General features: G+C 46.2%; 1 protein-coding gene across 2 annotated transcripts; it reads right to left on the bottom strand.

Annotated features, from left to right (window-relative positions):
* Window positions 1-58: 58 nt before the first annotated feature.
* Window positions 59-27900, bottom strand: NFS1 (NFS1 cysteine desulfurase). 2 transcript variants are annotated; one of them, XM_035302775.3, is made up of 13 exons: window positions 27740-27900; window positions 27023-27132; window positions 26227-26343; window positions 24596-24679; window positions 17455-17607; window positions 13571-13664; window positions 12405-12539; window positions 8493-8650; window positions 7639-7744; window positions 7477-7558; window positions 6421-6504; window positions 5592-5681; window positions 59-1074 (listed from the first exon to the last, which is right to left on the bottom strand). In XM_035302775.3, the coding sequence occupies exons 1-13, from the start codon at window positions 27834-27836 to the stop codon at window positions 1011-1013; spliced, it is 1374 nt and encodes a 457-aa protein (XP_035158666.1). In that variant the 5' UTR covers window positions 27837-27900; the 3' UTR covers window positions 59-1010. The 2 variants fall into 2 exon arrangements, with proteins under 2 accessions (XP_035158666.1, XP_078227150.1); XM_078371024.1 differs by lacking the exon at window positions 27740-27900 and adding an exon at window positions 27483-27670.
* Between the last annotated feature and the right edge of the window lie 37 nt (window positions 27901-27937).

The raw sequence follows: 27937 nt of genomic DNA, 5'->3' as shown, positions 1-27937 counted from the left end.
TTCACACTTCCCAAGTACAGCTTCCACTTCTCCCTGAACCTCTCATAAAGTCACAGAGTAAACAGGAGGTGAGTTTATTTTTCCAGTCTTCGTATTAACAATTTTTAAGGAAATAAATCATTAGGATAATAGGTAGAGTCATAGACATATTTCTAGCTCCATTAGGTCAAAGGAAAGGAAAGAGGAAAGGAGAAAGGAGACAAAGCCTCTAAGAAACTGTCCGTTTAGTCTGCAGTCAATATGAAGAGGTACCCTTTGGAGACACAGAAAGCATTAAATTAAAGTGGATTATGCTTGCTGTTAAAGGAACTGGTCCAGCTGAGTGGCAGAAGATGACAACTCAAATGTCCATGTAGAGCATCATGGTCCCTGAGCAAAGAGACTTCTTCTGGTTCCTCTTGCTCTCCTCACCAAGAGCACAGATGTGTACAGCAGCAATATAATAGCAAATGTCTCTACGGCTTCAGGATGAAAATGTTCACACACTGTAAGACCCGGAAGAAATGGGAAGTGCTCCAAACCCAAGGAGCTGAAGCTAGGGAAAGATAGTTTCCTTGTGTTTCTGTCATACAGGTGGGCTGATGTTGAAGCCAATGTTCTATACCAATCTGGAGCATCCACTGGGCCTAACAAAGTGCCTGGTTGTGCATGGGTTGATGAGGCAGGAGGGGCCAGACCAGCACAACGTCAGAGCTCTGTTCTTTTTTTGTTGTTTTTTGAGATGGAGTCTTGTTCTGTCGCCCAGGCTGGAGTGCAGTGGCACCATCTCGGCTCACTGCAACTTCCGCCTCCCAGGTTCAAGTGATTCTCCTGCCTCAGCCTCCCGAGTAGCTGAGATTATAGGCATGCACCACCATGCCCAGCTAATTTTTGTATTTTTAGTAGACAGGGTTTCACCATGTTGGTCATGCTGGTCTCAAATTGCTGACCTCATGATCTGCCCACCTCTGCCACCCAGAGTGCTGGGATTACAGGAGTGAGCCACCACGCCCAGCCAGGGCCCTATTCTTCTAGTGTTGGGTCCATTTGATGCTCTTGAGGTCAATGCCATCCTGAACCATCTCCCAGAGAGGGCTGCCAAAGAGAAAAGACATTAAATGAGTGAGGGCAGCCGGGCACGGTGCCTCACCCCTGTAATCCCAGCACTTTGGGAGGCTGAGGTGGGTGGATCACAAGGTCAAGAGATCGAGACCATCCTGGTCAATATGGTGAAACCCCATCTCTACTAAAAATACAAAAAATTAGCTGGGTGTGGTGGCGCGTGCCTGTAATCCCAGATACTCAGGAGGCTGAGGTGGAAGAATTGCCTGAACCCAGGAGGCAGAGGTTGCGGTGAGCCGAGATTGCGCCATTGCACTCCAGCCTGGGTAACAAGAGCGAAACTCCATCTCAAAAAAAAAAAAAAGAGTGAGGGCTTAGATAGGAAGTGGCCAACATTAGCCCCAAGGCCCTGAGCAATGCCTTGCCTCCTTCCGTCCCTGTCTATCCTCTGCCTCTTGCCGGTAGATCCTAACACAAGTGGTTAACATGTCTTTCCCAGCTCCCTATAAGTCCCTGTTAGCCTTCCTGAGAGCTCTCCCCAACTGCCAACAAACAGGAATAACTAAGTACCTCAGACTCAAGTGTCGTGGGGTCCTGAGCCAATGCACACCAAACATGGTCACATTCTTGAAGCTCTCATTCCACTTGTAAGAGGCTATGGCCACAGTTTCCCCTGCAGTAACCAAGACCCTTGGGACTAGTATAAGCAGCTAGTTTCAGCCTCTCTTCACATGACCTGTATAAGCAGCTAGTTTCAGCCCACATATTATCCGCTTTTCAGCATTTGTTTCTTGGTTTTGTTCTAATTTCCAGTTAGGGCTTGGAACTAGAACAAAACCAGAAACAATGCTGAAATCATCTCAGTATGCTGTGCCATTACCCAGTTTTGGCCAGCTTCATCTCCCCAGAGTTGGGCTGTGCTTCTGATATCCCTGGCTCCAATCTAAAAGAATCCCTTGCGGGTAGGGGAGAGCAAAAAAAAAAAAAAAAATTCCTTGGATCTTAGACCTGAGCATCCTATCTCACACAAGAGGGGCTGGGCGCAGTGGCTCACGCCAGTAATTCCAGCACTTTGGGAGGCCAAGGTGGGTGGATCACGAGGTCAAGAGATCGAGACCATCCTGGTCAACATGGTGAAACCCCGTCTTTACTCAAAATACAAAAAATTAGCTGGGCATGGTGGCGCGTGCCTGTAATCCCAGCTACTCAGGAGGCTGAGGCAGGAGAATTGCCTGAACCCAGGAGTTGCGGTGAGCCGAGATCGCGCCATTGCACTCCAGCCTGAGCAACAAGAGCGAAACTCCATCACACACACAAAAAAAGAGCTGCTGCTGAGAAATCTCTGCTAAACTCTGATCAATCCCCAAGCAGAAGCTTGGATATCTTGGATAATGTTCCCAGGCCAGATATTACTTCAATGTGCTATGAATATAGGATTTTGCAGTTTAAATTTCACCAGGTAATTTTACCAAATTTAATTCTGTTGTTTTTTTTTTCTTTTTTCGAGCCCCCTACCTTTTTTTCTTAATTTCATTCTATTCTTGACTTGCCTCCTTTACACTAAACATTCCCAGAATACCTTTCTATTTATGAGATTTTCCATGGCCCTTAAAGTCAGCCATCTCCTTCCTGTCCTTCCTCTTTAGGGAAGGCCACTTATTATTATGGACTCTGAGCGCTAATGGGACCAGGCTGCATTCAGTTTGTAAAGGGTTGGAAGGAATAGGGTGCAGATGCTGAAGCCACAGAGATAGTAAATAAAAGGCTTTGCTGGCCATGTGGTCTGTAAAAATGACTTTTGAATGTACCACAGTATACCAGAAAGCTAGTCCAAAGGAAAAATCGTATAGTTGAGCAAGCTATAGACGCTTAAGCAATACAGCTAGACCCTACAAAGAAAAATTCAGAGCACAGGAAAGCTTGGGAGAGCTCATAAAGGGAAGGAGAGTATATATCTGAAATTATTCTCTACCAACTGGACCAAGAGAATCCTGAAAGCCAAGGTTAACCAAGACAAAGCCAGGCTCTGAAAAAATCCGGAGGGCTCAAGGTTCCCAGGAGGAAGATGAGCTAGCTCTGTGACTACTAGGGAAGCCCTGGTGCCAGCTGACTGGCCAAGAATCTCATTACCTTTATAAACACCTTTACAAAGAAAACTCTGAGTAGCGGGTTTTTTTTTTTTTCTTAAAAATTTTTTTTTTTCTTTTTTAAAGATGGGGTTTCACCATGATGGCCAGGCTGGTTTTGAACTCCCGACCTCAGGTGATCCACCCACCTCTGCCTCCCAAAGTGCTAGGATTACAGGCGTAAGCCACCACGCCCGGCCCTAGTGGTTCTTATTTTTAAATAGAGATGGGGCTGGTTCAAGACCAGCCTAGGCAAATTTCTTATTTTTAAAGAGAAATTTGAGTCCTATGGCTAGATTCAGGAGGTATATGATAGCTCTGAAATTGGGGCTTAAACATTGCCTAGGCTGGTCTTGAACTCCTGGGCTCAAGGAATTTGCCTGCCTCTTGGCCTCTTTCCAAAGCGCTGGGATTGCAGGCATGAGCCACCACACCCAACCTGAGTATTGGTTCTAAACCTTTTGAAAATCCAATACAATTACATACTTTCTTCCAAGGAAAATACACAACTGTATAATACTTAACATACAATTTCAGAGCTATCATATACCTCCTGAATCTAGCCATAGGACTCAAATTATGAATCCCTGTCTTTTTTTTTTTTTTTTGAGATGGAGTTTCGCTCGTTACCCAGACTGGAATGCAATGGCACGATCTCGGCTCACTGCAACCTCTGCCTCCTGGGTTCAGGCAATTCTCCTGCCTCAGCCTCCTGAGTAGCTGGGGTTACAGACACATGCCACCATGCCTGGCTAATTTTTATATTTTTAGTAGAGATGGGTTTCACCATGTTGGCTAGGCTGGTCTTGGAACTCCTGACCTCAAGTAATCCGTCTACCTCCCAAAGTGCTGAGATTATAGACATGAACCACTGCTCCCGGCCATGAAATCCTATCTTAAAGAGAGTTTTCCTATACTTAGTCTGAAAACCACTAATTATGTATTGATAGTGCTACAATGACAACTATTAATACTATCACTAAAATAATGAGGGGCTGGGCACAGTGGCTCATGCCTATAATCCCAGCACTTTGGGAGGCCGAGGCGAGAGGATGGCTTGATCCCAGGAGTTCGAGACCAACCTGGACAACACAGTGAGACCCCCATCTCTACAAAAAATATATTTTTAAAATTAGCTAGGCGTGGAGGCACACAACTGTAGTCCTAGCTATTTGGGAGTTTGAGGCAGGAGGATAACTTGAGTCCAAGAGTCCAAGGTTACACTGAGCTATGATTGTGCCACTTGCACTCCAGCCTGGGTGACAGAATGAGACACTGTCTCTCAAGATAATAATCTGGCCAGGCACACTGGCTCACGCCTATAATCCCAGTACTTTGGGAGACCAAGGTGGGTGGATCACCTGAGGTCGGGAGTTCAAGACCAGCCTGACGAACATGGAGAAACTCCGTCTCTACTAAAAAATACAAAATTAGCCAGGCATGCTGGCACATGCCTGTAACCCCTAGCTTGAACCTGGAGTGCGGAGGTTGCAGCGAGCCATGATCGTGCCACTGTACTCCAACCTGGGCAACAAGAGTGAAACTCTGCCTCAAAAAAAAAAAAGATAATAATAATCATACTGAAAAATTCTACCTGGGTCAGGTGTGGTGGCTTGTGCTGGTAATCCCAGCACTTTGGGAAGCCAAGGCAGGAGGACTGCTTGAGCCTGGGAGTTTGAGAATAGACTGGGCAACATAGCAAAACTCCATCTCTACAAAAAATACAAAAATTAGCCAGGCATGGTGGCACATACCTGTAGTCCCAGCTACTTGGGAGGCTGAGGTGGCAGGATTACTTGAGCTTGGGAGGCACAAGTTGCTGTGAGGTGTGATTGCACCACTGCATGCCAGCCTGGATGACAGAGCAAGGACTTGTCTCCGAAAAAAACCTACTACCTGCATTCATCTAGTTCTATAGTTTTTTTTTGTTTTGTTTTGAGACGGAGTTTCACTGTTGTTACCCAGACTGGAGTGCAATGGCACGATCTTGGCTCACCGCAACCTCCGCCTCCTGGGTTCAAGCAATTCTCCTGCCTCAGCCTCCCGAGTAGCTGGGATTACAGGCACGCGCCACCATGCCCAGCTAATTTTTTGTATTTTTAGTAGAGTCGGGGTTTCACCTTGTTGACCAGGATGGTCTCGATCTCTTGACCTTGTGATCCACCCACCCCGGCCTCCCAAAGTGCTGGGATTATAGGCGTGAGCCACCATGCCCTGTCTTAGTTCTATAGTTTTTAAAAACACTTTCTCATTGTGAAGACAAGTAGTCAAGAAGATCCACTTTCTTGCTTTGTGGAATCTCTAAATCCTAAAATCCAAGTACTCTTGAACTTTGGTTTTGGCTGTGTAAACACACAGCCTAAGGACAAGAGGGGAGACAGCACTAGTATTTCTTCCAAAGGGTCTCTGATACAGTATGTTTACCTCATTTCTCGAAGACGCTTCACATGCTGAATGCACTTCTCCACTGTGTAGTCCACTTCCTCCTCTGTAGTGAAGCGGCCAATTCCAAACCTGAAAAAAGGCACAGGAGAATGGCTCCCTATCAGAGCTCTGGCACTGGGAAAACTCATTCCGCAAATACTCACTGAGGATCTACAACACAAGAGACATGGAGAGAAGAACATGGTCCTTCCCCTTTAGGGCACAGTTTCTCAGAGCATGGTATACAGACCAGCCAGGCGCGGTGGCTCACACCTGTAATTCCGGCACTTTGGGAGGCTGAGGTGGACAGATTACTCGAGGTCAGGAGTTCAAGACCAACCTAGCCAACATGGTGAAACCCCATCTCTACTAAAAACACAAAAATTAGCTGGGTGTGGTGGCACATGTCTGTAATCCCAGCTACTGAGGAGGCTGAGGCAGGAGAATTACTTGAACCTGCAAGGTAGAGTCTGCCATGAGCCGAGATCATGACATTGTACTCCAGCCTGGGTAACAGTCTCAAAACACGGCCTACAGACCACCCACATTAAAATCACCTGCGATGTTGAGATGTTTCCTACTCCTCCTCCTCCAAACCTAGCAAATCAGAATATCTGAATGTGGGACTCAGATATCATCATATTTCACAAACTTCTCAGGTGATACTCAATGAAGTCTGAGAACCACTGCTCTAGAAACTTTCACAAGGTTATTAGAAGAGATAAGAAGAACTAAATTGAGAAGAATGTCACAGTGGAAAAAAGATGTAATAGGACATGAAAAACGTAAGAGGATGTCTTTCATAAATGTCGCCACTCAATTCACTGACCTGATAGAAGAGTGTGCTAAATCCTCATCAGTGCCGATTGCTCTAAGGACATAAGAGGGCTCCAGGGATGCAGAGGTGCAGGCACTGAGGACAGAGACACAAGCCTTGTTCAGTTCGTCATCAACATCTACTTTTAGTCACAAACCCTCAGTCTTGTACTCATTCCCCAGGGCCCTGGAGTCATACCACAGAGACAAAAGAGACCTAATCTGGCAAAGCAAAAGGACCTGATGCTGCCCTGCACATCCCAGGATGTGTGAACCTAACTCCTCTGGCCCTTATGGTGGATGACTTCCTTGAGCAAGGATGCTGGCAAAATATAACAGAGCATGATACCACATGAGCTGGGTTTGACAAGAAGAGGCAGCAGAGGACCATGTGCTCACTTCCCCAGGACACAATATACCATTGGCACAAGCCTGAAGGGCAGCCTAACCCTTAGTGGCCTTTGGAGCATCTTCAGTTCTGGAGGCCTATAACAGAACTGCTAGTGTAACCCCAGGACAGATACATATATCCCCTGGGAGCATAAAAGGCACAAAATTCTGGCTGGGCATGATGGCTCACGCCTGAAATCCCAGCACTTTGGGAAGCTGAGGTGGATGGATCACAAAGATAGAAGTTTGAGACCAGCCTGGCCAACATGGTGAAACCTGTCTCTACTAAAAATACAAAAATTAGCTGGGCATGGTGGCAAGCACCTGTAATCCTAGCTACTCAGGAGGCTGAGCCTGGAGAATTGCTTGAACTCAGGAGGCGGAGACTGCAGTCAGCCGAGACTGCACCATTGCACTCCAAGATTGGGCAACAGAGTGAGACTCTGTCTCAAAAAAAAAAGCCACAAAATTCTACCCCAGGAAGCATTCCTAAGGTGGTAAACTTCAGCCTGTACCCAGCTACCCAGCCAACCAAATAAAAAAGGAGTCCCTTCCAAAATGACCTTTACCCTTAATCAAGAGCTCTTGTGGCTGTCATCTCCACACTGGGAAGCTTAACAGCCTGTACAACACTTCTAAGTGGCCCTGATGCAGGCCCTGTCTATGCTGTCCAGCTCACCTCCCTGAGGATAAGGCAACATCCTTCAGTGCCATCAGCAGACTCTCCCCTTCCACATACGCGAAGGAGAGGTTGATACAGCCTGGAGGAAAGAAATACTATGAGAAAGGTCTCAGAGTCTCAGCCTCTACCAGAATGAGAATAGAAAGGGCAAATCCATACCAGGATAATGGTGCTTGGGGTCCCCATTCATCACCACATCTGGAAGGCTCTTCATTATATTCTGTATCAGCCGCTCTGCTAACTTTGAGATCCGCTTGTGGTCATACTAAGGAGCAGGCAAGGAAGGATTAAGCAGTAACCATCGACCAGCTAAGAAACACATAGTTTAAGAAGCCCTTCTCCTATACCCGGAAGTGACTATGTGTCAGCCCCACCTATCATCTTATGTTACTCATGGAAACCACTGTATCTCCAGTACTGAGCATAGTGCCTGCAATGTAAAGGGTGCTTGATAACTAGACACAGGGTTTATTTATTAATCCAGAAATAAATGAGTTGATTAACTACTAAAAGGGCATGGGTTTTGGAGCCCATAATGCCTCCCTCAGAACTCAGAACAAGGTACCAGCAGCAGCACCAGGACAAGGAAGAGTTTTCTTTTTTTTTTTCCGAGACAGAGTCTCACTCTGTCACCCAGGCTGGAGTGTAGTGGCACAGTCTCAGCTCACTGCAACCTCCATTTCCCGGGTTCAAGCAATTCTCCTGCCTCAGCCTCCTGAGTAGCTGGGATTACAGGGATGCGCCACCATACCCGGCTAATTTTTGTATTTTTAGTAGAGACAGGGTTTCACCATGTTGGTCAGGCTGGTCTAGAACTCCTGACCTTATGATCCACCTGCCTCGGCTTCCTAAAGTGCTGGGATTACAGGCATGAGTCACTTCGCCTAGCCAAGGAAGAGCTTTCTTAAGCCCTCTCTCTCAGCAGAGATCTGCCTCAGTCATGCTGAGAAGCCTCTAAATAGGAGACCCAGCACGGGGGAAGAAGTTGTGGGAGGGAACTGCTCTCCCCATACCTCCATCTCTTGCTGTGCCACCTCACACGCAGCCCCCAGCCCCACCACTAAGGGTGTGGGCACTGTCCCAGACCGCATACCCCGCTCCTGCCCCCCTCCACTCTGCAGGGCCTCCACACGCACACGGGGCCGGCGACGGATGTAGACAGCACCAACCCCTGGGAAACAAAGTTTGTTACAAAAAAGAGAAAGACAAAAACATAGTTAAAACAAAATGTCACTTTCCAAAGGGATCAAAATATTATTTCAACTTTTCTGTAAGAGTGACATTTTTCTAATTAAAAAATTTTAAGGAAAAGAAGAAATAGCAGTAAAAGCATAATATTTAGTAAAATGATTTAACACCTGGAATATAAATACCAGAAGGAGTAATGATCAAAATGGTTTAAAGTAGCTCCCTATGCTGTATGAAATGCCATCATACATACAGTATCATTCATAATAGCAAACAGATTGGAAACAACTTAGATGTCATCATCAGGATAATGGCAAATAGATTATGGCATGTACATATAATAAAATATCAAGCAGGTGTGTAAAAGAATGAGGGGGCCAGCATGGTGGCTAACACCTGTAATCCCCACACTTTGGGAGGCCAAGGCAGGCGGATCACCTCAGGTCAGGAGTTTGAAACCAGCCTGGCCAACATGGTGAAACTGTGTCTCTACTAAACATATAAAGATTAGCCAGGTGTGGTAGCGAGCACCTGTAATCCCAGCTACTCGGGAGGCTGAGACAGGAAATGAACCCAGGATGTGGAGGGTGCAGTTAGCTGAGATAATGCCACGGCACTCCAGCCTGTCCCAGGGTGACACAGCAAGACTCCATCTCAGAAAAAAAAAAAAAAAGAGGAAGCTTGTTCTGAACTGATACCATAAAATCGCCAAGACACCAAGATACGTTGTTAGAAAACTGGTGAAATCCAAATAAAGTCTGTACTTTAGTTTTTTTAAAATATGCATTATTAGGTGGAAAAAGCAAGGTCAAAACAGTGAGTACAGTATGCTATCATCTGAATAAAAAAAGAAAGGTGGAAGGGAAGTATATATTTGTTTGTAAACAAATAGGATAATTGTAGAAAAACCCAAGAAATTACCTCTCCATAACCAGAGTAAATCAGAAAAAAAAAGAAATTACCTCCCCAGAAGGGAACTGCATAGCTGGAGGACAGGGGTGAGAGGTAGACTTTTGTCTGTGCACTTTTATGTAGCTTTTGAATTTTGAACCACATGAATATTACTTTTTTGAAATAAAATTAAAACTAAAATTAAAAAAAAACTGGGCAGGGCGCAGTGGCTCACGCCTGTAATCCCAGTACTTTGGGAGGCTGAGGCGGGTTAATTACCTCAGGTTGGGAGTTTGAGACCAGCCTGACCAACATGGGTAAACCCCGTCTCTACTGAAAATGCAAAATTAACTGGGTTTGGTGGTGCATGCCTGTAATCTCAGCTACTCTGAGGCAGGAGAATCACTTGAACCCGAGTGGTGGAGGCTGCCATGAGCCAAGATCATGCCATTGCACTCCAGCCTGGGAAACAAGAGTGAAACTCCGTGTCAAAAGAAAACAAAAAACAAAAAACTGGTGGGGCGTGGTGGCTCAGGACTATAATTCTAGGACTTTGGGAAGCCAAGAATCACTTAAGACCAGAAGTTTGAGACCAGCCTAAGCAACACAGTAAGACCCTGTGTCTACAAAGGAAAATTAAAAATTAGCTGGGCACGGTGGCATGTACTTATAGTCCCAGCAACTCTGGAGACAGAGGCAGGAGGATCACTTGAGCCTAGGAGGTAAGGCTGCAGTGAGCTGTGATTGTACCACTCACCGCATTCCTGGTTAGGTAACAGAGTGAAACCTTCACTCAAAAAATAAAAAAGCTGAAAATGTGTGTAACCTGTGACCAAACAAGCCGACTTATGGAAAATCTGTGCCAAAATATGAGCATGAGCATGCAAAGTTATTCACTAAGTAATCAGGGTTTCTGAATAGAATGGGCATTTGACAGTTCTTCTACACAGAAAACCTGTTTATGCCGAGAATAGAGGTACTATAAAAATTAAGGCAGTGCTTTCCAAATTTATTACGAAGGACACCAGATTTTAAATTAAAAGCTGGGTGCAGGGCCAGGCGCGGTGGCTCAAGCCTGTAATCCCAGCACTTTGGGAGGCTGAGGCGGGTGGATCACGAGGTCAAGAGATCGAGACCATCCTGGTCAACATGGTGAAACTCCGTCTCTACTAAAAATACAAAAAATTAGCTGGGCATGGTGGTGCGTGCCTGTAATTCCAGCTACTCAGGAGGCTGAAGCAGGAGAATTGCCTGAACCCAGGAGGCGGAGGTTGCGGTGAGCCGAGATCGCGCCATTGCACTCCAGCCTGGGTAACAAGAGCGAAACTCCGACTCGGGAAAAAAAAAAAAATTAGCCAGTCATGGTGGCAAGCACCTGTAGTAGCAGCTACTCAGGAGGCTGAACCAGGAGAATTGCTTGAACCTGGGAGGCAGAGGTTGCAGTGAGCTGAGATCACGCCACTGCACTCCCAGCCTCGGCAACAGAGTGAGACTCCGTCTCAAAATAAATAAATAAAATAAATGAATAAAATAAGGTTCTGGTTAACACAGTGAAACCCTGTCTCTACTGAAAATACAAAAAATTAGCCGGGCATGGTGGCGAACACCTGCAGTCCCAGCTACTCAGGAGGCTGAGGCAGGAGAATAGCTTGAACCTAGGAGGCAGAGGTTGCAGTGAGCCAAGATTATGCTACTGCACTCCAGCCTGGGAGACAGAGTGAGACTCTGTCTCAAAAAAAAAATTATTTCATTTCTCCATTTTACTATCTGAGTTCATACAGTTCCCAAATTCAAACAGGTATCCTTGAGAGAATATTAGGATAACAGACTACAAAGTCTTCTAAGAATAAACACAAAGGAATGTGAAATCCCATGCAATCTTCCCCTAAGCTATAGCAAGACACTCGGAATAAAGGACTCACATAGTTGCTCTGTACATCATAGTGGGGCAAACAAGATAGCTGGGCCCAACTAGATAAATTTCATTTCACAAAACCCCCTTTTCCTCAATCAAATTAAGATCTACATGCTTGAGCCAGGTGCAGTGGCTCATGCCTGTAATCCCAGCACTTTGGGAGGCTGTGGCAGGCAGATCACGAGGTCAGCAGTTTGAGACAGCCTGGCCAACGTGGTGAAACCCTGGTCTCTACTAAATATACAAAAATTAGCCAGGCATACTGGCAGGTGCCTGTAATCCCAGCTACTTGGGAGGCTGAGGCAGGAGAATCGCTGGAACCCGGGAGGCAGAGTTTGTAGTAAGCAGAGATGGCGTCACTGCACTACAGCCTGGGGAACAAGAGCAAGACTCCGTAAGGATTTGTTAAAGAGAGCAATAAAGAATGGCCTGCTGTTGCCTGGACACAGTGGCTCACGCCTGTAATACCAACACTTTGGGAAGCCAAGGTGGGCGGATCACGAGGTCAAGAGATCAAGACCATCCTGGCCAACATGGTGAAACCCTATCTCTGCTAAAAATACAAAAATTTGCAGAGCATGTTGGCACATGCATGTAGTCCCAGTTACTTGGGAGGCTGAGGCAGAAGAATCACTTGAACCGGGAGCAGAGTTTGCAGTGAGCAGAGATCGCATCACTGCACTCCAGCCTGGTGACAGAGTGAGACTCGGTCTCAAAAAAAAAAAAGAATGGCCTGCCGTATAGTAACTACCAAGGTCTACAAACCAGCAAGCGTTTCTGGCTATTGCTAATTGACACTTGCATTCTAGAAGGGACTCTGAATGTACAACTTCCTCTGAGACCAACAGTAGTCCCAAATGACTCTGACAAACATCTATCAAATGTCTTGCTGGAAAGTACAGAGAAGAGGAACTCAAGAAGGGGCTGGTACCTTTGGGACCATAGATTTTGTGACCACTGATGCTCATGAGATCAATTTTCATGTCGTTGACATCAAGTGGGATTTTTCCAACAGCCTGGGCTGCATCAGTATGGAAATATACCTTTCTGGAACTGCAAATCTGCCCTGAGGAAACAACAGAGGGGAAGACCCACAGCAAAGTGTTGGGAAGTAATGTATCAGTATCCCACAATGCACTGTGAATTATCTCCACCAGCAGTAAATGACCTCCGTCAATATTAAACTCCTCCCCTCCTTCCACCTAACCCCTTATACTTCTTTTCCTTACCTCCTCTCCCTTCTCCCTTCCTCCCTCTCTCAGTCTCCCCAGCTTCCCTTCTTTAGAATAAAAAAGATGAAGGGCAAAGCAGCAGGTCAAAATACTCCTGATATTATCATGCATACTATACTTAAAACTTACCACGTCATTTACACCAGCCTTTCAAAATGTCAGATTTTCTTCCAGATCCCTTTTGATTTTAAAAAACAAACAAACAAACAAACAAAAAACTAACAGCTCTTTGTGCTAATGTGCCTAAGGAGATTACAGGGTGAGCTCTATCTGGGAATAATAAAGAGATGTTCTAAAAGGAAAAAGGGTAGAAGCCTTTTTTTGTTTTGTGGTTGGTTTTGGAAGCAACTGCAATAAAAGGAAAAATCATAAAAAATACTAGACCTGCCTGGGCACAGTGGTTCATGCCTGTACTCTCGGCACTTTAGGAGGCCAAGGCAGGTGGATCATCTGAGGTTAGGAGTTTGAGACCAGCCTGGCCAACATGCTAAAACCTCGTTTCTACTAAAAGTACAAAAGTTAGCTAGGCATGGCGATGCATACCTGGTAGTCTCAGCTACTTGAGAGATTGAGGTGGGAGGATTGCTTGAGCCCAGGAGGCAGGCGTTGCAGTGAGCAAATATCATGCCACTGCACTCCAGCCTGGGTGACAGAGTGACACTCTGTCTCAATTTAAAAAAAAAAAAGGTACTAGACCTGAATTCAAATACTGGCTACGCCACTTACATTGTCCTTGAACAAAGTACTTAGACTCTCTTTCCCTTGATTTCCTAACTTCACTCCATAGAGTATTACAGTTATCAGTCTACTACCTCATACAGACCACCATGGTGGGCAGGGATCAGGGTTAACCCATGATACTCACCTATTTCTGCAATAGGCTGCTTCACTCCAATCTCATTGTTCACAGTCATGATTGAGACCAGACTAGTATCTGGCTGGATAGCAGCCTCTAGTTCCTAAGGATATGTAGGAGTAAGGTGACTAGATAGTGCAAACAAAGTCCTCCTAAATCAGAATATAGGCAAGCTTAGTCGTGAAAAGGAGCTTTATGCTAACGAGCTATCTGAATAGTTAACTAAAAACAGTGACAACACAGAATGTTGGTGAGGATGCATAGACTCTGAATGATTCATACATTGTTGGTGGGAATGTATGTCACAGCCACTTTAAAAAGAGTTTGACAGTTTCTGTTTCTCATCAAACTAAACATGAAATTACCATACAACCCGGTAACTGCACATTTGAGTATTTATCCCAGAGAAATAAAAATTAAATTCACAAAACATCTTACACAAATGTTCACAGTAACTTTATTCATAATAGCCAAAACCCAGAAACTACTCAGATGTCCTTCAATAGATGATTTTGGTATATCCATAACATGGACTACTGCTTACCAATCAAAAGGCACAAACTACTGGCACATGCAGCAATGAATGAATTCCCAAAGACTTATGATTAGTGAAAAAAGCCAGTCGAGGCCAGGAGTGGTGGCTCACGCCTGTAATCCCAGCACTTTGGGAGGCTGAGGTGGGTGGATCACCTGAGGTCAGAAGTTCAAGACCAGCCTGGCTAACATGAGAAACCCTGTCTCTACTAAAAATATAAAAATTAGCTGGGCATGGTGCGATAGTCCCAGCTACCTGGGAGCCTGAGGCAGGAGAAATGCTTGAACCGGGGAGGGGGAGGTTGCAGTGAGCTGAGATTGCACCAATGCAATCCAGCCTAGGCAACAGAGCGAGACTCCACCTCAAAAAAAAAAAAAAGAAAAGGAAGGGTGGATATGGTGGCTCACGCCTGTAATCCCAGCACTTTGGGAGGCCCAGATGGGAGGATCACCTGAGGTCAGGAGTTCAAGACCAGCGTGGCCAGCATGGTGAAACCCTGCCTCTACTAAAAGTGCAAAAATTAGCTGGGCGTGGTGGTACGTACCTGTAATCCTAGCTACTTGGGGAGAATTGCTTGAACCTGGGAGGCAGAGGTGCAGTGAGCTAAGATCGCACCACTGCCCAACAGCCTGGGTGATAGAGTGATATTCTATCTCAAAAAAAAAAAAAAAGAAAAAGAAAAAAGCCAATCCTACAAGACTGCATACTGTATGATTCCATTTACATGACAGTATGAATGACAAAATTAAAGAAACTGCCAGGTGTGGTAGCTCACGCCTGTAATCCCAACACTTCCGGAGGCCAAGGTGGGCAGATCACCTGAGGTCAGGAATTAAGACCAGCCTGGCCAACATGGTGAAACACCTTCTCTACTAAAAATATAAAAATTGGCCAGGTGCAGTGGCTCATGACTGTAATCCCAGCACTTTGGAAGGCTAAGGTGGGCAGATCATGAGGTCAAAAGTTTGAGACCAGCCTGGCCAACATGACGAAACTCCGTCCCTACTAAACATACAAAATAAGCCAGGTGTGTTGGTGCATGCCTGTAATCCCAGCTACTTGGGAGGCTAGTGCAGGAGAATTGCTTGAACGCAGGGGGCAGAGGTTGCAGGGAGCAGAGATCACACTATGGCACTCCAGCCTAGGCAACAAGAGAGAAACTCCATCTAAAAAACAAAAACCCCGCAAATGACAAAAGAAAAAATACATAGCTTTCTTTTTTGAAGTGAGGAAAATGTCCTGGAATATGACAGAGATGACTGTTGCAAACTCTGTGAATTGTACATTAAAAAATAGTGAATCATACAATTTCAAAAGATGAATTTTGTGGTACGTGTATTATTAATTTTTCCATTAAACTGGAAGTTAAATGGTACATGAATTATATCACAAATTTCTAAGGGCTTAAAAAAAGCACCAAGTAAAGAAATCTGAATGTCAGGCAAAATGAAATTATGCTTCATGCCAAAGGAAATGAGAAATCTCTCAAGATTTCTGAGTAAAGTGAGAAAAGGTCAAATGAGTACTTTGGAAATAAAGTCTGATAAGGATGTGCAGGACACGCTGGAAGGTTGTAACTAAAGGGCTACTTCAGGCAACAGAGATTAAAGTCCAGAGGTAGCTAAGACACAGGATATAATCCAGTCAAAGAAGTGAGAAGAGGCTGAGCAAGGTGGCTCACATCTGTAATTGCAGTGCTTTTGGAGGCCAAGGTAGGAGGATCGCTTGAGTCCAGGAGTTCACTACCAGCCTGGAGGACATAATGAGATGCTGCATCTATAAAAAATGCTTAAAAATTTAGCCAGGCTAGGCACGGTGGTTCATGCCTGTAATCCCAGCACTTTGGGGGGCCAAGGCGGGTGAATCACTTGAGGTCAAGAGTTTGAGACCAGCCAGGCCAAAACGATAAAACCCCTTCTCTACTAAAAATACAAAAAAATTAGCTGGGTGTGGTAGCATACACCTGTAGTCCTAGCTACTTGGGAGACTAAGGTGGGAGGATGGTTTGAATCCAGGAGGCAGAGGTTTCAGTGAGCTGGGATTTTGCCACTGCATTCCAGCTTGGGTGACGGAGCAATACTCCATCAAAAAACGAAACAAAAACAAAAATTTAGCCAGGTGAGGTGAGCCCAGGAGTCTGAGGCTGCAGTGAGCTATGACCATACCATTGCACTCTAGCCTGGATAACACAGCAAGACCCTGTCTCCAAAAAAAAGAAAAGAAAAGGAGACAGAAAGAGAGAAAGAGTGAGGGAGGGAGGGCAAAAGGGAAGAAGGGAGGAAAAGAAGCAGGGAGGAAGGAAGGGAGGGAGGGAAGAAGGAAGGGAGGGAGGGAGGAAGGGAGGGCAGGAGTCAGAGAAGGGAAAGTATAATTCCAGTGACATTATAAGAAAATGGCCATAGATATGAGTGTGAGTGATTGATGAATGAATGTGAAAAAGACAAAAAAGGGAGGAAATAATGAATGATAACAATTTAGAGTTTAAATTGAGGGGTCCATCTACAAACAGCATGTTAAGATTTGTCTAGGGATGCTGATATACAAAATCTGGTGGATAAGATTCAAGAAAATGATACCACTTCTTTAGCAGGATGAGAAGCATCAGTGCAGGGAAGGAGGAGGCCAGAGCTTTGCCATGGTGAATTTGAGTCCCTGGCATCCTGCATATGTGGCCAATGGCTCTCATACAAACCAGAAAACACCAACAATGGTAAGAAACATGTCTTCCAGGCCAGGCACAGTGGCTCATTCCTGTAATCCCAGCACTTTGGGAGGCCAAGATAGGCAGATCATCTGAGATCAGAAGTTCGAGACCAGCCTGACCAACATGGTGAAACCTCATCTCTACTAAAAATACAAAAATTAGCTGGGCCTGGTGGCAGGCACCTATAATCCCAGCTACTTGGGGGACTGAGGCAGAAGAATCGCTAGAACCCATGAGGCGGAGGTTGCAGTAAGCCTAGATCATGCCACTGCATTCCAGCCTGGGTGACAAGAGCAAAACTCTGTCTCAAAAAAAAAAAGAAAGAAAGAAAGAAACAAGTCCTCCTCCAGAGGTTGCAGTGAGTTGAGATCAGACCACAGCATTCTAGCCTGGGCAAGAGAGCAAGACTCCATCTCAAAAAAAAAAAAAAAGAAAAGAAAAGTAAAAAAAACAAAAGAAACAAATCCTCCAGAGAAAAGGACAGTATACACTCAAGGGGAACATGATCTCTTTCTATGCCAGGCCTATTTCTCTAAACCTCACCCTAAATGTTAGATCTAGTCCTTCAAGCTCCAGTTAGAGCCCAAGAGAGAAATTTACAAGCTGAAGCCAGGCTCCTCCATTATTGCTCCTCATGCCAATAGCCACTCCTACCTTCAGGTCAATGATCCCACTCTTCTGCACTGGGAGGTAGGTGACCTGAAAGCCCTCAGCTTCCAGTGAACGGCAGGAGTCCAAGACACATTTGTGTTCTGTCTGGGTGGTGATCAAGTGCTTTTTCCGTGATCTGTAGAACCGGGCCACTCCCTAGAAATTGGTGGTGGGGATAGATGGAAGGAGAACATACTCAGAGAGACAGCAATGACTTTGATCTCATTTGTAAAGGAAAAGTGGGCAAGAACAGTACGCTCCAACACCAGTTCTCTCATACCAACTGAGTATCATATAATTCAATTCTGAGGCTAACTCCCCAGACTTAGTGAAAACCCCATGGGTTAAGGGCAAATCACACAGGACTGCCCCTAGTTCAGATGCCAGAAGTAAGTCCCAGGTCTCTTGAGCTACCCATACTCTGCCCAGCCAACTACAAATTCAGGGCTTCCTGAACGCCCCTCAAGTTAAATAATTTATTAGAATAACTAATATTTGTACAAACCCATAGAATGTACAACACCAGTGAATCTTTATGTAAGCTATGAACTTTGGGTGATAATGATAATGGTGTATCAATATCAGTTCACCAACTGGAACAAATGTATCACTTGATGGAGGATACTAATAATGGCAGAAGGCTATGCATGCCTGAGGGCAGGGCATATATGGGAAGTTTCTGTACCTTCCTTTCAATTTTGCTGTGAACCTAAAACGGCTATAAAAAATAAAGTCTACTGAAATAATAATAGTATACGGATTAATATAGGTATTTAAAAATCTGGAGAAAAATACAGCAAATTAACAGTGATTATGTTTTTAGAGAGTTCTACCCTATATTACTGGAAGATTTATGTTTCATTCATTGAACCAGTATTTAGCACCTATAATATGACAAGTAATTTTCTTGAAAAACAAAACAAAACAAAAAACAAAGTCTTGCTCTGTAGCCAGGCTTGAGTGAAGTAGCACTATCCTGGCTCACTGCAACAACCTCCGCCTCCTGGGTTCAAGCAATTCTCTTGCGTGAGCCTCCTGAGTACTGGGACTACAGGCGCCCACCATCATGCCCCGCTAATTTTTGTTTTTAGTAGAGATGGTGTTTCACCATATCGGCCAGGCTGGTCTCGATCTCCCGACCTTGTGATCTACCTGCCTCAGCCTCCTAAAGTACTGGGATTACAGGCATGAGCCACTGCGCGTGGCCACCAAGTGATTTTCCTTTTTTTTTTTTGAGACAGAGTTTCGCTCTTGTTACCCAGCCTGGAGCACAATGGCGCGATCTTGGCTCACCACAACCTCTGCTTGCTGGGTTCAAGCAATTCTTCTGCCTCAGCGCCCAGAGTAGCTGGGTCTACAAGCGTGCACCACCATGCCCAGCTAATTTTTACATTTTTAGTAGAGACGGGGTTTCACCATGTTGACCAGGATGGTCTCGATCTCCTGACCTCGTGATCCACCTGCCTCAGACTCCCACCAAAGTGCTGGGATTACAGGTGTGAGCCACTGCGCCCGGCCCACCAAGTGATTTTCTAGGTACCAGCCATATAACAGTAAACAAGTCATGAGTAGGTGTTACTTTTTTTTTTCGAGACGGAGTTTCGCTGTTGTTACCCAGACTGGAGTGCAATGGCACGATCTCGGCTCACAGCAACCTCTGCCTCCTGGGTTCCAGCAATTCTCCTGCTTCAGCCTCCGGAGTAGCTGGGACTACAGGCGTGCACCACCATGCCCAGCTAATTTTTGTATTTTTAGTAGAAACAGGGTTTCACCTTGTTGACCAGGATGGTCTCAATCTCTTGACCTCGTGATCCACCCGCCTCGGCCTCCCAAAGTGCTGGGATTATAGGTGTGAGCTACCGCGCCCAGCCCAGGTGTTACTTTTAATATCAGAAGAAACAATAAAGGTACGTTTAAAAATTCCTGGATTTTCAACTATTACAAGAAAATAAAGAACCATTCATCTCATTTAAGCAAAAAAAAAAAAGGGTCCAGGTGTAGTGGCTCATGCCAGTAATCCCGGTACTTTGGGAGGCCAAGTTGGGTGAATCGTCTAAGGCCAAGAATTTGAGACCAACCTGGTCAACATGGGGAAACCCCCTCTCTCTAAAAATACAAAACTTAGGCAGCCACAATAGCAAGTGCCTGTAGTCCCAGCTACTCAGGAGGCTAAGGCAGGAGAATCACTTGAACCCAGGAGACAGAGGTTGCAGTGAGCCAAGACCGTGCCATTGCAGTCCAGCCTGGGCAACAGAGCGAGATTCCATCTCAAAAAAAAAAAAGGAAGGAAAAAAAGGGCTGGATGCGGTGGTGGTGGCTCATGCCTATAATCCCACCACTTTGGGAGGCTAAAGCAGGAGGATCGCTTGAGCTCAGGATTTCGAGACCAGCCTGGGTAATGTAGTGAGACTTCATCTCTACTTAAAAAAAAAGAAAAAGATTAGCTGGGCATAGTGGTACACATCTGTAGTCCCAGCTACTCAGGAGGATCACCTGATCCCAGGAGGTCAAGGGCGTGGTGAGCTGAGATCTCGCCACTGCACTTCAGCCGGGGTGACAGCAAGACCCTGTCTCAAAAAAACGAAAAATGAAAAAAAACAAAAGGGGGCCAGGAGCAATGGTTCACACCTGCAATCTCAGCACTTCGGGAGGCCAAGGCAAGGGGATCACTTAAGGTCAGGAGTTCGAGACCAGCCTGGCCAACATGATGAAACCATGTCAATACTAAAAATACAAAAATTAGCCAGGGGTGGTGTTTGGCACCTGTAATCCCAGCAGCTCGGGAGGCTGAGACAGGAGAATCACTTGAACCTGGGATGCAGAGGTTGCAATGAGCAGAGATTGTGCTACTGCACGCCAGCCTGGGTGACAGAGCAAGACTCCATTTCAAAAAAAAAAAAATTCATATGTATGTACTATTTTTTACATACCTATATATATACATACCTGAAACAATACTAAACAAAATTAGTTTACAATTAACAGGATAAGCCTGGGTGCAGTGGCTCACACCTGTAATCCCAGCACTTTGGGAGGCCTAGGTGGGCAGATCACCTGAGGTCATGAGTTCAAGACCAGCCTGGCCAACATGAGGAAAGCCCGGATCTACTGAAAATACAAAAATTAGCTGGGCATGGTGACAGGCACCTGTAATCTCAGCTACTTGGGAGGCTGAGGCAGGAGAATCACTTGAACCCTGGAGGTAAAGGTTGCAGTGAGACAAGATTGTACCACTGCACTCCAGCCTGGGGGAGAGAGAGAGAGTGAGACTCCCTCTCAAAAAAAAAAAAAGAATTAACACTATCAATTTTGTAGAGCAGGATCAGGGATTAGGGTTCCTGGGGGAAGGAGAGGAAGATTTACACTTCATTTTATTTTATTAATTTTATTTTTATTTATTTATTTTTTGAGACAGTCTTGGTCTGTCACCCAGGCTGGAGTGCAGTGGCTCGATTTCAGCTCACTGCAACCTCTGACTCCGAAGTTCAAGCGATTCTCTTGTCTCAGCCTCCCAAGTAGCTGAGACTACAGGTATGCACCACCATGCCCGGCTAATTCTTTTGTATTTTTCAGTAGACATAGGGTTTCGTCATGTTGCCCAGGGTGGCCTCCAACTCCTGAGCTCAGACAACCTGCCAGCCTTGACCTCCTAAAGTGCTAGAATTACAGGCATGACCAACTGCACCTGGCCTACATTTCATTTTAAATATTTCCATTGGTTTGGAAAAAACACACTATACGTGACAGAATCATTTTTCAAAAATTAAAGTTGAAAGAAAGTACATCTCCCCCCAGAACTTACAAAAGACTATTACGTTTAAAAACAGAATATAAAGGTACAGTGGCTCAAGCCTGTAATCCCAGAACTTTGGGAGGTAAAGGCAGGAGGATCACTTGAGCCCAGGAGTTCAAGACCAGCCTGGGCAACATAGTGAGATCCCATCTCTAAAAAATTAAAATAAAAAAATTAGCCAGGTGTCGTAGCACATGCCTGTAGGCCTATAGCTACCTTGGGAGGCTAAGATGAGGGGATCTCTTGAGGCCAGAAGTTCAAGGTTGCAGTGAGCTATGAATGCACCACTGCACCACCTCAGCCTGGGTGACAGAGTGAGACCTTTTCTTTTTATTGAGTGTGTGACAGAGTCTCACTCTGTCACCCGGGCTGGAGTACAATTGTGTGATCTCGGCTTACCTCACTACAACCTCCGCCTCCCAGGTTCAAGCAATACTCCTGCCTCAGTCTCCTGAGTAGCTGGGATTACAGGTGCCTACCACCACGGCTGGCTAATTTTTGTATTTTTAGTAGAGACAGATTTCACCATGTAGGTTAGGCTGGTCTCAAACTCCTGACCTTAGGTGATGCACCCGCCTTGGCCTCCCAAAGTGCTTGGGATTACAGGTGTGAACCACCGGGCCCGGATGAGACTCTGCCTTATAAAAAATAGATAAATAAAATAAAGCAGAATATTAAGCCATATAGGCCAAAATTATAACTATGTAAACATAGTCTGTTCACAAGGATAAGGAACATAAAAGAAAACCATTTATAATTGACTTATACTCTATTTTATCCCAAAAAATATTTACATAAGGAATGTAAAAATGGTTGGGGATGGTGAGGGTAGTTCGAAATGTTACAGTTGTTTATTAAAATTTAATTTAAATGGTATTTCACCAGCCACCCATCTTATTTTATTTCAGTTACCCATGATGTAGATTTCTTTAATAACTTAACAGATTATTTTACTAGATGCATGATGGCAATTAAAAGAAACACCATCACAGCTACTCTTAGTGATCCTGTAGGTATGGAATCTTTGGAGACTTCCAAAGCAAATATTTTCAAGGTTTTGAAAATACTCTCAATTTCAGAAACCATCTGCACCTTCGGAGGGACCTTCACCCTGACTCTCTGGTCCCGGCAGTCCCAAGGAAGGATGCCTTCCTGCTAACATGATCAGGCACAGTGCTGATGACCCTGGAGCCTGTCCTAGGACTCCTACATTCAGGCCAAGGTCAAAGAAACCAACGCTAGCAGCACAGTTCAGAGTCAAAGATGAGAGTGAGTAGAGCCAGAGCTCAACCTACAGCAAGCCACAGTTTCTCCAAGCCTTGGCATTTACTCAAGTACTCCTGGCAACCAGGCCCAGTGAAATGTGATTATATTCTATGAAACACCAACATGACTGTCAGGCCTCCATGTGCAAGCCTGGACCCAGAAAGTCTAAAGTCCTGCCTGCCTCGGCTGATCACCCCGATCGCCCTGTGGAGCTACGCCAAGCCCCCCAACCCCCAACCTTGTAAGTAAGATAACTACTCTTATCCCACCTGCCAATGTAACTGAACTCATAGTAATGTATACTCCTTGCCCCTACTCCCACCACTGTAACTGATCTTACTCTGTAACTTTCCACTGCCCACCCCAAACCTATAAAACCAACCCCTATCCCACTGCCCTTCACTGATGCCCTTTTCAGCCTCAGCCCACCTGCACCCAGGTGAATAAACAGCCGTATTGCTCACAAAAAGCCTGTTTAGGGGGTCTCTTCATTCAAAGCTCTGTTTTTAACAGTAACTACTAAAAGTACCATTTTCCTTCCATTAGCACCAAAGATTTAGTATGTATGAAGTACAAAATGAATGATACCATAACGGGTGACCATGTGAATACCTGCAGAGAGCACCACAAAGACAAGCACTTCAAAATGGAGACATCTTTTTTTTTTTTTTTTGAGACAGAGTTTCGCTCTCGTTACCCAGGCTGGAGAGCAATGGCGCGATCTCGGCTCACCGCAACCTCCGCCTCCTGGGTTCAAGCAAGTCTCCCGCCTCAGCCTCCCGAGTAGCTGGGATTACAGGCACGCGCCACCACGCCCAGATAATTTTTTGTATTTTTAGTAGAGATGGGGTTTCACCATGTTGACCAGGATGGTCTCGATCTCTCGACCTCGTGATGCACCCGCCTCGGCCTCCCAAAGTGCTGGGATTACAGGCTTGAGCCACCGGGCCCAGATAATTTTTTGTATTTTTAGTAGAGACGGGGTTTCACCATGTTGACCAGGATGGTCTCGATCTCTCGACCTCGTAATGCACCCGCCTCGGCCTCCCAAAGTGCTGGGATTACAGGCATGCACCACCATGCCCAGATAATTTTTTGTATTTTTAGTAGAGACGGGGTTTCACCATGTTGACCAGGATGGTCTCGATCTCTCGACCTCGTGATCCGCCCGCCTCGGCCTCCCAAAGTGCTGGGATTACAGGCTTGAGCCACCATGCCCAGATAATTTTTTGTATTTTTAGTAGAGACGGGGTTTCACCATGTTGACCAGGATGGTCTCGATCTCTTGACCTCGTGATGCACCCGCCTCGGCCTCCCAAAGTGCTGGGATTACAGGCGTGAGCCACCGCGCCCAGATAATTTTTTGTATTTTTAGTAGAGACGGGGTTTCACCATGTTGACCAGGATGGTCTCGATCTCTCGACCTCGTGATGCACCCGCCTCGGCCTCCCAAAGTGCTGGGATTACAGGCGTGAGCCACCACGCCCGGATAATTTTTTGTATTTTTAGTAGAGACGGGGTTTCACCATGTTGACCAGGATGGTCTCGATCTCTCGACCTCGTGATCTGCCCGCCTCGGCCTCCCAGAGTGCTGGAATTACAGGCGTGAGCCACCGTGCCGGGCCCAAAATGGAGATGTCTGAAGAAACAGGAGGAACTTGCTACAAACAAATCTGATCGGAAAGAAAAAGGAAGGCTGAGAGGAGGGCAGCCCTAAAATCACACGCGTAACTCATTGTTACTAGATAAAAAGAAAAGAGAAAAGGTTCAATCACCATTATTATCCACTCTCTGAAGTAAGTGCCAGACCAAAAAAAAAAAAAAAAAATTGGTTAATGGCCTGAGGACCACCTCCTCTGCTATCCAACTACCTCACTCAACTCAGACCAATAGGAGCAAATACTTAAGAAAGAGTAGATTGAAGAGGGGTAAGGGAAGCAACAAATCAGAAATATTGTAAGCCTTCTCTTCACAAGAGGGTGGGGATGGATGGCTAGGAAATACATATACGAATCCAAATGATGGAGGGACACTATCTCCCAGGTCAGAAAAACCCAGATATGCCCTCTGGTTCCCTTCTCTTACCTTGATTGCTATGTTGTTGGATTCAGTAGCACCACTAGTAAAAATGATCTCTCGAGGATCCGCTCCAATCAGAGATGCTACTTGCTGCAAGCCAAGAAACAGAGATATATAACGTCAATACCCCAGCAGAAATAGACCGCAGACACAGGTCAGACAGCCCTGGAGCAAGAAGAGCTCCACTGCATTCTACCAAATTGCCCTGGAAGAAGCTACTAGAATCAGATTCTAGTTATAACCCAGATCCAGTCTCTTTTCGAGCCGGGTGGAATTTTCCCAAAGTTGGAAAGAAGTCTTCAAAGCAAGGCCGGGCGTGGTGGCTCACGCCTATAATCCCAGCACTTTGGGATGCCGAGGCGGGTGGATCGCAAGGTCAAGAGATCGAGACCATCCTGGTCAGCAAGGTGAAACCCCGTCTCTACTAAAAATACAAAAATTAGCTGGTCATGGTGGTACACGCCTGTAGTCCCAGCTACTCGGGAGGCTGAGACAGGAGAATTGCTTGAACCCAGAAGGCGGAGGTTGCAGTGAGCCGAGATCGTGCCATTGCACTCCAGTCTGGGTAACAACAACAAAACTCCGTCTCAAAAAAAAAGAAGTCTTCAAAGCAAAAATCTTACTGAAGTCTCTTAACAGTGTAATGATTGAAGGCAAAACAGATTCAAAATGAGACCCCTTAATTCGTGTAGCTAGCTGCTCCAACACTGTGTGACCTTGGACAAGTAAATTACCTCTCAAGCATATCTTTCATTTCCTGATTTAAAAGGGAACATATTCAGGCTGGGCATGGTGGCTCATGCCTATAATCCCAGCACTTTGGGAGGCTGAGGTAGGCGGCTCACCTGAGATCAGAATTTCAAGAGCAGCCTGACCAACATGGAGAAACCCTGTCTCTACTAAAAATACAAAATTAGCCAGGCGTGGTGGCGCATGCCTGTAATCCCAGCTACTTGGGAGGCTGAGAGAGGAGACTCGCTAGAACCCAGGAAGCGGAGGTTGTGGTGAGCTGAGATGGTACCATTGCATTCCAGCCTGGCCAACAAGAGCAAAATTCTGTCTCAAAAAATAAACAAACAAAAACATTAACCAGGCATGGGGGTGTGTGCCTGTAATCCCAGCTACCTGGGAGGCTGAGGCATAAGAATCGTTTGAACCCGGGAGGCTGAGGTTCCAGTGAGCCAAGATGATTGTGCTACTACACTCCAGCCTGGGTAACAAGAGTGAAAACTCCATCTTAAAGAAACAAAGAAATAAACAAAGATGAACTACTGAGCTCTTATTACTTATTGTACTTCTTACGTGCAGCTACTGTGTTAATAAACACTTTACTAGCATTGTTTTATTTAATCTACCCAGTGACGCTACAGAGTAGAAACTATTACAATCTCCATTTTAAATGTGAGGAAAATAAGGCTTAGAGAAATTAGATAACTTGCCTAAGTCATTTTGCCAGGAAATATGGGAACTAACGAAATGCCTGCAGTCAGTCCAACTCCAAGGCTGCTCTCTGAATCTCTTCCAGAAAGAATCCAAAAGCATTTCTACCTCCACACAATCCTACCAAGAAAGAAATGTCTTCCATAGACCACTGCCCCTTTCTGACCTCAGAACCTCCTAGACTCCCGTGTACTAACCTGGCGAGCACGTTCCATGGCTGCCTCACTCTCCCAGCCATATGCATGTGTCCGGGAGTGTGGGTTCCCATAGTAGTTGACTAGGTAAGGGAGCATGGCATCAAGCACCCGGGGGTCCTGAGCACAACAGAACAGATCAGTTTCCTTGAGCCCATCGTCAATTCAGGTCCCACTCCACCCCTCAGACCTGCCCACCCTGCCTCAAGACACTGAACCCCTCAGGCACTGCCTAGAGGAGGCCTCAAACATTCTTTTGTTCTCACAAAAGCACCCACAAAATATCAACCTAATACACTCCCACTCACAACCCATCCCAACTCGGACTGTTCGGCCGTCCCCTCCGTTAGTCTACAAACACTGCCTTATTCTGACATGTTTCTGTTGCTGTTTCCATTCCTGCCAGGCAATGTGATCTATGAAGGTCTGGGACAGGTCGGGGCCTAGGCAAACACCCCTTGTCGCACATCGGTGAAAACTTGTATCAGTCTTTTAACGCATTTAATACTAGTCCAAGTTCACACGGTTACTAATGGCAGTTCTGCTCATTCCAGAGCCCATGCTTTTAACGACTACTATAGAGCCCGTGCTGGCGTTATCTGACCAAGGTCAGTTGCTGGTGAACAGTAAAACCACTGCTAGTGGCCTCGAATTTTTTAAGCCTTCCGACTCCTGGCTCGGTGCTTTTTCCAGCACACGTTCATGTCTCTCACTTCTCCAGGGATCCAGCCATTTCCTTGCGTGGTCACACCCATCGTTTACTTCCTAGAAGCAGCCTTGGCAAAGGCTCCATCCTTACCAAAGGAGTAGTAGCTTGCACATCCATATAGAGAGGCCGCAGCACGGGCCCCGCCTCCGGGGCAGCAGCCGTATCTGCAGGAACGGCAGACCGAGGAGCACAGTCTCTCACTGAAAAAAAATGGAGAGGAGTGGCCAAGTAAGAGCGAGTGTGACTATGAATGCAGGGCATCCAAAGGGCAGAAGGGAAAATCTGGCTGGAGGTTAGTGTAAGGGATGCTGGGATCGAATCTCAATGAAAAGGAAACAGCACCAGAGACCTGACAGGCTCGCTGTAAAAGGAGGTAAAGAAGAGGGAGAGAGGCTTCCTGGAGGGCATGTTGGGGTGATATTCAAATGGTCTCGTAGGGAGTGAGGAAGGCTGAAAGGGCAAAGCCGCTTAGAAGGAACGGGGAGCCAGAGTAGGCGCAGTCCCTTCCGAAGGTAAGGTCTGCGGGGAAGCCCGGAGCAGCATCCGTAACTCGGCCAGGAGCGGTCAGAAGGACGCGCCTCCACGGCTCTGGGGCCCTGTCGCGCAGGGTGCGAGGGGTGGTGCGCCGGGGTCAACCGTTCAGGGACCCTCCTGAGAAAGTCTGAGGAATGAATGTGTCGTTGAAAGTAAGTTTGAGAGAAAGGGTCAGCAGTAGGGTGGCCGGGAAGGCTCCGGAACGTTCAGCGGCGTCGTCGCGCAGGGCGGGGGACAGGTCCGCGCCTCACAGCAAGCAGAACCCAAGCGTACCGCGCAGGCGCAGCCCCCGAGTGGGCGCCGCAGCCTTCGGCCCTGTGGCCGCCGTCACCGCCACCGCCGCCCGCCTCCAAGCGGCTCGGAGCAGCATGATCCCGCTGGCGGAGCCCACCACCCGACGCGGCTGCAGTCCTGCGTCCCAGGCTCCCGGAAGTGCTGCTGCACGCTCCGGAAACGATTCCTCGGGTCGCT

Source organism: Callithrix jacchus, chromosome 5 (assembly GCF_049354715.1).
Source record: "Callithrix jacchus isolate 240 chromosome 5, calJac240_pri, whole genome shotgun sequence".
NCBI classification, from domain to species: Eukaryota; Metazoa; Chordata; class Mammalia; order Primates; family Cebidae; genus Callithrix; species Callithrix jacchus.
This window is presented reverse-complemented; position numbering and strand designations above follow the sequence as displayed.

Excerpts from the sequence above, each read along its gene's own strand:
- NFS1 (XM_035302775.3), bottom strand. The coding sequence starts at position 27,836 with ATGCTGCTCCGAGCCGCTTGGAGGCGGGCGGCGGTGGCGGTGACGGCG. Across the intron at positions 7,745-8,492 it reads TGGCACAGCAAGAGATGGAG|TATGACCACAAGCGGATCTC; the intron begins GTATGGGGAGAG and ends CCTGCTCCTTAG. Across the intron at positions 7,559-7,638 it reads CCCCAAGCACCATTATCCTG|GCTGTATCAACCTCTCCTTC; the intron begins GTATGGATTTGC and ends TCTTTCCTCCAG.